This window comes from Crocuta crocuta, unplaced genomic scaffold (genome assembly GCF_008692635.1).
Source record: "Crocuta crocuta isolate KB4526 unplaced genomic scaffold, BGI_CrCroc_1.0 scaffold313, whole genome shotgun sequence".
Taxonomy (NCBI): Eukaryota; Metazoa; Chordata; class Mammalia; order Carnivora; family Hyaenidae; genus Crocuta; species Crocuta crocuta.
In genome coordinates, this window is record NW_027527814.1 from 150292 (window position 1) to 161462 (window position 11171).

The 11171-nt window shown below is 49.8% G+C and overlaps 1 protein-coding gene across 1 annotated transcript in view; it reads right to left on the bottom strand.

Moving 5' to 3' along the window:
* The window catches only part of GLTP (glycolipid transfer protein), a 29135-nt gene extending 18932 nt beyond the window's left edge, over positions 1 to 10203 (bottom strand). Inside the window, exons 1-2 of the mRNA XM_077774951.1 lie at positions 10119 to 10203; positions 3189 to 3383 (exon numbers count right to left, since the gene is read on the bottom strand). Coding sequence (XP_077631077.1) covers positions 3189 to 3383; positions 10119 to 10203 — 280 coding nt within the window. The remainder of the gene's footprint in view (positions 1 to 3188; positions 3384 to 10118) is intronic.
* Between the last annotated feature and the right edge of the window lie 968 nt (positions 10204 to 11171).

Genomic DNA, 11171 nt, shown 5'->3' on the forward strand with positions numbered 1-11171 from the left:
GCTGGAAGCAGCTTTTGCATTTTCCCTTAAAGACGGATAAAAATGAGTCTGATGGGAAAGTCCAGAATGTCAACAGAGATGCTCTCAAGACAAAAACAAGCAAACCACAAACCCGACCTCAAAAGGTTGAGAAGGTATGTGGACTAAGCCCCTAAGAGAACTAGCAGGTTGTAAGTGCTCTATAGAGGACAGGGAGATTTTTATTTATCATTTCTTCCTGCAAAGTTTTTCCTTCAATAAACAGATCTTCCTTAACAGCAGTCAATACTTTTTTTAAAAACACAGCTTTCTGGGGCACCTGGGGGGCTCAGTCAGTTGAGCACCTGACTTCGGCTCAGGTCACGATCTCGCAGTTTGTGAGTTTGAGCCCCGCATTGGGCTGTCAGCCTGGAGCCCACTTGGGATCTGCTGTCCCCCTCCCTCTACCCCTCCCCCACTTGCGCTATCTCAAAAATAAACGAACATCTAAAGCAAAACAGCTTTCAGCCTCTGCCCTATATATACCAAGAACAGTGGTTCTCAACCAGATTTTGTCTCCTTGTACAAGCTGTTGTCACAACTTGGGGAGGGCGGTGCTACTGGCATCTAGCAGGGAGAGGCCAGGGATGCCACTAAATGCGCAGGACGCCCCCACCATGAAGAGTGATCCAGCCTCAACCACCAGCCGTGCCCTGGTGGGGAAAGCCCGATTTTGAGGCAAGAGTGCTCGCAACCTCCTTCAGATGTCTTGCGTCCACTAAGCCAGACCTGCCCCATTCAAGAAGATGCACGCAAGCCACCTGCATCACCCAGGTGACCAAGATTAGACAGAGCCCCTGTGCTGGAGCCCACAGTGCATCTCAATGGACCAGGGAAAAGCCACTGGTGGGAGCATCCTCCTAAACCCTAAACCCTCAGGAGAAACTCTTCTCCCGGACCACCACAACAGTTCGAAACGGATTACCAGATTTTTTTTAAAAGCACTAAGAATTATTCGGGGTGGGCCTCCCCCACCCCAAGGCTTCTGTGTGAGTGGCGTCTCTGTCAACAGATGTGATGCCCCACAGCACACAGCGCACAGCGAAGACAAGGGTCCTTTGAGATCAGAGAAAGGGAGGAGGGGATGCTCCTCAGCCCTGGCATCCTGGCCCTGCTGGCTCCAGCGGCCACGGTCCCCTCTCCTCTAAAAGCAGCCAGATAATCACATCCCATGAGGGTGCCCCCAACAGCAGAACCATAGTAGAGGCACCTTCGCTGAAGATAAGGAGAGCTTAACTTGGGGTTTCTCCATCTCAACACGGCTAACATTTGGGGCTGGATCAATTCTTTGTGGTGATAGTGGTCCTCTGCACCGTAGGGAATTCTGCAGCATATCCCTGGCCTCTACCTGTGGAAGGCCAGCAGTACCTCCCTACACAACACCACCCCAACCCCCCTCCACCCCACACCACCCCTCCACCCCCGCCCGACACACACATGCAAGCTGTGACAAACAAAAATGGCTCTAGACATTGCCAGATGTCCCCGGAGGGGCAAAACTGCCCTCAGTGGAGAACCATTAGCCTAAACAGATTCTGAATCCTCGTGCAGGGCAAGCTGGCTGGGTCCTGCCAATGTTCACAGAACAAGAGGCTGGGGGGGCGGGGGGGGGNCCAAGCCCCCCACCAGGAGAGGCCGTGTTCTCTCAACACGGAGGTAACTGATAAGAACATTTCATACATCCCATGAGCATGGATGAAGCACCTACTATGTGCCAGGCATCGGTCTGGGTACTGAGGATGCGGCTGTGGACATAAAAGCCCCAGACTGTGCTCTCGGGTGGCTCACCCAGGTCTGAGGGTCACACCAGCCAGGTGGCTGCACTTGCTCAAACACTGATTAACTGTCTGCTATGTGAAGGAACCAAAACTGGATCCAGAAACTGATGTGATAACCACTCTCCCCACTCTCCCCCTCCCACAGTGAAGATCTATTTTGGCATTTAAGGCCTCACAGCTTCACACACATTTACCCCTCGCAGCTAGCCTGAGAGATCCGAGAACCCATTTCACAGATGGGGACCACCCGCTCAGAGGTAATGGGAGTGACGGTCCCCCAAGTCAGTGTCAAGGCCCTGTCAGTTTGTGGGTTACAGCTGAACTCTGTCCTGGGGCCTGGTATCTTCCTGCAAGGCCACTGAGTGAACGAGCAGGACAAGGTGCTGGGCAAGCCCACATGGAAGACACGAAAGCAGAGGGTCAAGTTGCACCCTTCAGCCAGGACCCGAAAGGCAAAGGGATTGTATTGTCTTCTATTTCCGATTTTCCATCCAGGGCCTGGGCCAGGCTCAGGGAGGGCAGGAAAGAGGCTCTGAAACTGGCTTAGGGACTGCCCTCCTCATATTCCCAAGGCCTTCCTGGACCTGACATATAAGGCAGGGGGGCTTCTTTTTAGAACCCAGGCCAAGCACTATGTCTGATGTCACCCCACAGAGCAGCTTCCCCTGACCTGACCCCTGTTTCTAAATGGAGGAAAAACTTTAGGTGGTTCCTCCTAGAAAGGGGTGCCAGAGTTTCACAAATCCCTCTTCAACTCCCCCCCATACTTCTTCCCTTGGAGCCGGAGTGGGGTGTCTTTGATCTGGAATGGAGGAATTGTGAGGAAAGAAGGGTTCACAAGATCCTGTGAGGGGGAGGCTTGGAGAATGTAAGGAAAAGAGAGGGCTTATGGAATGGGAGGATTATTTTAAGGAGAGGGAGTTGAAAGCCATTCTGAAAAGGAAGACGGGAATGATGGGGTGAGGGACGCAGGATTGGGGGGAGAGAGGGTGGGATGCTTTCGGGGAGATGGGAGGGTTGGGAAATTGAGGATTTGGAAGTGTCAGGGGTGTCTGGGGGAAAGGGATGATTGGGGGAGCCCAAGAAAGTGGAGAACTGGCGCGGGTAGGGGGGCGGGGAGCTTCTTAAGGATATGGTGGAATGTGAGGTGCCTGGAGAGGAAGGATGCAGGATGTGCCATGTTGGAAGGAGAGGGGACCTGGGAGCGGTCCGGTGTAGGGAGAATCTGGGGTGCCTGTAAGGAGAGGGAGTCTGGGGTGCCTGGGGAAATAGGATCTGGGGTGTCCAGGAGAGGGATCGCTGGAGGATGCTCGGGAGAAGGGAGGTTCAGGTGCATCTAAGAGAGCTCTGGAGGAGAGCTGCGGGCTGCCTTCCCCATTCACCCCTGCTCACCGAAGAAGGGCGGCAGGTGGGACACCGCCTCGAGGAAGGNGCCTATCAGGCCTGGAAGCGCGGGCACCCGCCAGTCCAGGTCCGCCCAGGTGAGCCGCTCCCAGGTGAACTTGCTGCGGGCGTTTCCTGCAGCCCCGGCGGCTTTTTCCCACTCCGCCCCCAACCCGGACAGACCGGCTCGGGCCGGGTCCTCGCCTAATGGGGGCGTAGAGCTGCCCAGGTCACAACTCAACCCACCGACCAGCCCAGCTTTACAGCCCACCGCAGCCAGCGCCCCTGAGGACACCTGTTTCCCCAAGAACAGAGCCTGTCCTCCAACTGCCCCAGCTAACCTGTTGGACGCTGTTCGGGTCACAGTTCTCTTTAGCTGCAGCAATGGGGACGTTTGATTCTTCAATGATCTTATACCTGTTGGACACTGGACCTGCTCAAGTCACAGGTTTTTAACTTGGCCATGCCTAGCTGAGACTCCGTTGCCTGAAGTCTGGGGTCCTTTCTGGCCTGTACAGTCTGATGTTACCTAAGGGACCTGGCCCAGTTTACAATCCCAACTCAACCGCCACCTGACTGAACACTTGTTTCCCCAAACCTAACCTCAGACCAATAGCCCAGGATACATGCTTGTCGCAACTTGCAGCACCATTCACATCAGCCACAGCCCACCTAGATGCTTGTGTCCTAAAACCCAATGCCCATCTTCCCTCCAAAAATCTAGCACACAGTTGTTGAGAGTTTCTCATTCGTTCTGGAACTAATATTCGTTGTGTGCCCAGTCTGGGCCGTGCACTGTGCTAGGTAGGACTTGTGGATGAAAGTTGTGAACAGCACAGTTCCTGCTCTTTGTGATGCTGGGCTTCTAGTTCAGGAGACAATACGATACACAAGTAAGACCACTTCAGACACTAATAACTGTAATTGAAGAAATCAAACAGCAGAATGTCAGAGGGTGACTAGGGAGAGAGGATGTAGGAGGTTTGGGCAATGAGATCTGAAGGTGAAGTAGGAGACACCCAGATTGGCTGGTGCAGGTACAAAAGCCTTTAGATGACAAAGAGCTTGGGTGTGTGCAAGCAAGGTGGGGGGGGGAACCAGAGGAGGGTATGAGAATGGAGAAATAGGAGCTTATTTAGCTAAGGGAGGTGAGCAGGGGCATGTTGTGTTAGGTAGGGGGTGATATAGAGTTTGGATTTTATCTTAAGGGCAGTGAGAAATCACTAGTGCCAGAAAAATAATTGTTAAACTATGTTAAATAATTTCATTAGTCTTTTAGGAGGCAGATGGGAGAAGAGACTGTTCCACATCAAGGCTATAACCCAAGTACAGTCAGGAAGTGAGGGGGTCTGAGGGAGACAAAGCTATCATCATTCTTGCTCATGACACAGACCTTGACAGGCCCCATCAAGTCAGATCTCCCACTGATAGGAGCCCAAGCCATCAACTTTGGCTTGTTCTCACCCCACCCAACATCCCACCTCAGGCATTTTAAGATACCATCTCCTTGAAGCCTCACCATCCCGCCCAGCACCGTGACCCAGTGCCAGTACCCCACCCACCTTCCAGACACCTCCATCAATTCCACAGAGAGATCACAACCTACTCTGAGGACCTCCAGCATCAAGCAACACCCTGATTTCTCAACTTATTCCATCCAAGCCAAACCATCCAGGGACTATGGCTACTACAAGAAATTCAGGTCTAGGGACGCCTGGGTGGCTCAATCGGTGAAACATCTGCCTCTTGATTTCGGCTCAGGTTGTGATCTCACGGCTGTCGTAGGATCGAGCTGTGCGCTGAGTTCCAGTGGAGCCTGCTTGGGATCCTCTCTCTCCCTCTCCTTCTGTCCCAAAATAAATAAATAAATGTTAAAAAAAAGAAATTCAAGTCTGTAAGAACCTTCTTTCCACGGAACATACATTTAATGTGTTGAGAAAGGTCATTGCTCTGGGTTAATAGACTATCTTGAAAGTTTATCTATCTACTCATCCTCTCTGCCCACCCATTCAGCCAGCCAACAAATGTTTTAAGTGCCTGCTCCATGGTGATTTCCATCGTTTATCATAGGATTGGGCTGGTCCCAGGGGCAGGCTGGTAGCATAAATGGATTCTGTGGGCTAGGTTTTATACAGTAAGGAGTGGTGGGGGCTGTGGAGAAGAGGTCACCTGGCCCATCGAAAAGGCACTGTGGCTACTCACCTAGCCACTCATTGCCCAGAATTGTTAGCATTTCAGATTGTTCAAAAAGTCAGAAACCTAGATTGGGGGTAAAGTCTCTTGATCTTTAGATGTTGGCAACTAATTCAAAATTAAAAAACAAAACAAAACATTACGTAGGGGCAACTGGGTGGCTCAGTGGGTTAAGTGAAATCCGACTCTGGATTTCAGCTCAGGTCCTTATCTCAGGGTCGTGAGTCCAAGCCCATGGTGGGCATGGAGCCTACCTAAAAAATAAAAATAAAAACGCTATGTAATCCACAGAAAACGTTTCTTTTTTTTCTCACATTCTCAAACTTACAGAGAAGTTACAAGTACCATTCAAATAGCTTTTTATCCCTGAACCATTGGAGCACAAGTTGCTGATGCAATGCCCCACCACCCTAAATATTTCAGTGTATACTTCCTCCAAACAAGGATATTCTCCAGCAGAATCACAATATGTACATCCATCAATGAGGAAATTAACACTGATACATTAGTACCATTAAACACTCAGACCTATTCAAGTTTCACCATTTGACCAAATGATGTCTTTTGTAGCAAAAAGGTTCAGGATCTCACGTTGCCTGTAGTTAGTTGTCCTGTGAGGTCTCTTGAGTCTTTTTCAGTCTGTAACATTCCCGAGTCTTTCTTAGCTCTCATGACCTGGATACTAGGAAGAGGTAGGGCAGTTATTTGGAGAATATCTCTCTGTTTATGTTTGTCTGACGTTTCCTCTTTTTTATAAAAAAATTTTTTTTATTTATCGAGAGAGGGAGCAGCAGCAGCAGAGAGAAAAAGAGAGTGCTAGAGAGAGAGAGAGAGAGAGAATCCTAATCAGGCTCTGTACTGTCGGTGAGGAGCCCAATGCGGGGCCTGAACACACAAACTGTGAGATCACGACCTGAGCCGAAATCTGGAGTCAGATGCTTAACCAACTGAGCCACTCAGGCATCCTTGATGTTTTCTCTTGATTAGATTCGGGCAATGCATCTTAGATTAGATGCAGATTGTGGATTCTACACATCACAAACTATCACAGAAGTGATGCAGTGTCTCTCATTGCATCTTAACAGGTGATATGTGACTTCAGTTGGTCCCACTAATGATGATGTTAACTTCGATCACTTGTATGAGGTGGTATCTGCTGGGCTTCTCCACTGTGTAGTGCATCTGCCCTTTTCTTCCTTGAATCAATAGATATTTCTGAGGGAGGTACAGTGAGACCAGATAAATGTCCATCTCTAATCAAACTTTCCATTTACTTATTTGTGTCAGTACAGATGGATGTAAGTGATTCCATGGCTAACAGATACGTTACTGTTATTCTTTATTTTGGGTGCCTAAATGATCTTGGATTATATCTGTGATGGTCCCTTCCAACGGGCTCCTGTCCTTCTGACATGTCACCATCAGTCTGTAAGCACTTCCTTACTCTCTGGCACAGCGCATCCCAGGCTTATCTTGTCCTTTCCCTGCCCTAGTTCTGGAAGCAGCCATTTCTCCAAAGAGCCCAGGCTCCTTTTAATGGAGAATGGTATTCAGACACCAAGATCTACATGTGCTTCCTGTTACTGGGATCTCACTGCTCCCAGATCCACTCTGTGGACAGAGTTATACACACGTGCACACCCACATATGCACACACATTTACATCAATACTTGTCTATATTTGTGTCGATGGTCCTCTGCTACATTAAAAATCATGAGTTCAGAGGCACCTGGGTGGCTCAGTCGGTTAAGCATCCAACTTTGGCTCGGGTCATGATCTCACAATTCATGAGTTTGAGCTCCACATCAGGCTCTGTGCTAACAGCTCAGAGCCTAGAGCCTGCTTTGAACTCTGTGTCTCCCTCTCTCTCTGCCCCTCCCCACTCACACTCTGTCTCTGTCTCTCTCTCTCAAAAATAAACATTAAGAAAAAAGTTTAAAAAGATCATGAGTTCATCTTAATAGATCCAATTACGACTGAAGTCCACGGGGCTAATTCCAGTTTTTTCCCGTTTCCACATTGGTGATTCCCTTGTCCAACTGTGAGAAACCTGGTATATTCTTGTTGTTTTCAATGTGTTCATTCATTTGGCCAATCCCCCACGTGCAACAATTTCTTATTGTTGACGCCACCTTCTCCCCAACAAGGATGCCCTTCACAGCCCACTCAAGCTCAGCTGCCTTTCCATGAGGATGCCCTCCTCACTCACATGAGCTATGGCCATACCCATGCTGGGCTACCCTCCTCATCCCATTTGGGCTATGACATCCTCTGTGAACCAGCATACCCCTTCGCCCCATTCCCCTGCCGCTGATGCTTACCTTGCTGGGGCCTCCCCCCCACCCCCCATGGCTCTTGGATTGAACTATTCAAGATCAGAAGGGAGGGGAAAGGAAGGGAAAGGAGGAGATATGGAAGGAACAGGGGAGAAGCCACGTAAACTTTTGGCAAGCTGGCCTTAGCTCACTGTGGTGGGGCAGACATTCGTACATTCAGTAAGTACGTGTTGAGTGTTTGCTCTGAACCAGAGAGAAACAGAGGATCAACGAATAAAGTATTATGGGGGATGCGGGCAGATGCAGAGGAGCCATCTCATCTTCCTGGATTGTTGTCTCTACTGGTTGCAAACCCCCCTCAAGCCGATCGGCAAGACCAGCTTGGCCAGCAGAGTTGACTCTCATGGTCGGAACTGACTCTCAGTGGGAGGGAGGTGTTCACCCAACAGCATTTCATCATTTTCCTGAGCCAGCCCCACCCAGCGTTGTTAGTAGCTTCTTCCCAAACTGAATCATCAAATCCTGGTTACTCAGACTATCTGCCCAACACCATCTGTTGGGATGGACAAAGTAGGCCAAATTCATGGTCTTTCTGACATTTTATCCTATGACTCCACCTCCCCACATGCAACATAGCAATAATCACAGGTAACGTTCTTTGAGCACTTGCTGTGTTTAAAGCCCCACAACTCCACTTTCTAGCTGGGTGGCCGTGGACGAGTCATTTCCTGTGTGAGTTTCCTGTGGCTGTTATAATGAAGGACCACACACGTGGTGATTTAAAACAACCAAAAATGATTCTCTCTGTATTGGAGGTCAGAAGCATGAATCTGCATCACCAGGGTAAAATCAAGGTGAGCACAGCACATGACCTTGGAAAACCCTAGAAGAGAATCGGTTCCTTGCTTCTTCCAGCTTCTGAGGGCTGCAGGGGTCCTTCAGCTTGTGGATGGATGGCTCCGGTATCTGCCTGTCTTCCCACAGCCTCCCTTGTGTCTGCACTGTCTCCCCGTCTCTGTCCCATAAGGGAGTTTGTGATGGCAGGTAGGGCCCACCCAGATAATGCAAGATAAACCCTCCACCACAAGACCCTGAACTTAATCACATCTGCAAAGACCCCCCTCTTCCAAATAAGGTCAGATTGAGGGGTTCTAGGGATTGGGAGCCCATCTCTTTGGGGGCCATTACTCAGCCTACCACACATCCCTCTCTCTAAGCCCCAGTGGCCTTGTTGGGAAGCAAGCGTCTCCTGTCCCCTCAAGGGACAGGAGACTGGACCAAGACTCGATTGATGTATAACAGATTAACAGGAGAAAATCAGATTTAATTTTGTACGTACAGGGAATCCATACAGACATGGAAATTCCAAAGACAGGCAAAATGAGATCTATACGTCATGCCGAACTAAGAAGGGGCAGGGGGGTCTGGGACTTCAAAGGGAAGGAATGCAATTCACAGGAAGATGAAAAAGAGTAAAGAGTTGGTAAACAAATATTTTCAGGGTCACTTGGAAACAATGGGACATAGAGAGGACTTTTTTTTCTTCTTTAATTCAAATCCAAGTTAGTTAACATACAGTGTAATAACGGTTTCAGAAGTAGAATTCAGTGATTCATCACTTACGTAGAACACTCAGTGCTCACCCCAACAAGTACTTTCCTTAACGCCTGTCACCTATTTACCCATCCCCCCCCACCTCCCCTCCAGCAAGAGAGGACTTTGATCAAAGTGGCCCCTCCCTGTCCACCATGCCTTGTTCATAATCCTAATGTAGTTATATCTGGTGTTAGCTCCTTCCCCCGGAGCCGGTCCTCTATCTAAAGACTTTTCAGGAGCGCCTGGGTGGCTCAGTTGGTTAAGCGTCCGACTTCTGCTCAGGTCATGATCTCACCGTATGTGAGTTCAAGTCCCACATCAGGCTCTGCGCTGACAGCTCGGAGCCTGGAGCCTGCTTCAGACTCTGTGTCTCCCTCTCTCCCTGCCCCTCCCCTGCTCGTGCTCTGTCTCTGTCTCTCAAAAATAAATATATGTTAAGAAATTTTTTTTAAGTCTTTTTAGACAGTTCTAGGGGGAGGTAAGGAGCTTTTCCCGAAGCTGCTGAGTTTGGATGGCTTTTTAACTCAAAATAACCTTCATGCCCAAGTGGCCGGTGTTAGGGTGGCCCGTCCTCGGCCCCTACAATCCCATCGGTGCAAAGAGGGTAGCAGTAACTGTCACCGCCTCTCAGGGCTGATGGAGGTTGAACGGGTTAATGTAAATCAGGCAGTTGGCAGGCAGGCAGCCCTCGATGAATGGTGTGGTTATTATGAATTGATTTCTTGAGTTATTTCTACCCAGGACTGGCAGTTGTGGGGGTAATTGATTCCAGTGATGTCACTTCTCCAACTGCCAGGTTTTCAGCAGGATTAAATGTGCCAAATGGGCTTTGTTGAGCCAACTCCTCTGGGTGTGAAGAGCCGCCATGCCAACCCGCCTTGCCGCTCCCAGGGCCCGTCTGCTGCTCTTCCCTAATTAAGGCGAAGGCGACACCCGCCAGCAGGCCCGTCGCTGCCATCCCCGGAAGACGGCACGGCACACGCTGCAGCTAAATATTTGAACATTGTTTCGTGTCTGGATGAAAATAGTGTTTTGGGCACTTAAACAGCACAGAGTAGAGCAAAGGGAGGAATACCATGTCATCCCCGCTTCCCTATGGGGTGTGGGGAGGGGCCGGGGAGGGGGGTTCCGGGAACTCGCTGCAAGGAAACCCAGCCATTGTGTGCCTGACCCAACACGTCACGGCAAACTACCACTGCTAGTCAATGGGAGAAATAGAGAACGTGAAAGCTGGTCTTCTTCATTCCATTCAAGTTCACAATCACTTCTTTTTTTTTTAATGTTTATTTATGGTTTTTTAAATGGTTACTATTTTTGAGGGAGAGAGAGAGAGAGACAGAGATAGAGACAGAGCATGAGAAGAGGAGGAGCAGAGAGAGAGGGAGACACAGAATCGGAAGCAGGCTCCAGGCTCTGAGCTGTCAGTGCAGAGCTCGACACAGGGCTCTAACCCACGAACATTGAGATCTTGACCTGAGCCAAAGTCAGACACTTAACCTACTGAGCCACCCGGCACCCCAGTGTTTATTTATCTTTGAGAGAAAGAGATAGAGAGTGAGCAGGGGAGGGGCAGAGACAGAGAGAGAGAATCCCAAGCAGGCTCTGCACTTTCAGTGCAGAGCCCGATGCAGGATTGAACTCATGAACCGCAAGATCATGACCTGAGTGGAAACTGAGAGCCGGATGCTTAACCGACTGAGCCACCCAGGAGCCCCTCAACTCCACAATCACTTAAGCTTCTCCCGTAGCCTGGGTTCCGCTAGGCATGTGTGGGCGCCAAGATGGCACCCCGACTTGGAGCTCACAGAACCTTGTATGTTACGGGAATGAATCAGGCACTGAATCTGAGCCATCTGTGAATGAGGACACAGGGAACCGAGAGGAGCACAGGCTCTGCAGTCAGACATGGTATCAAACCCTACTACT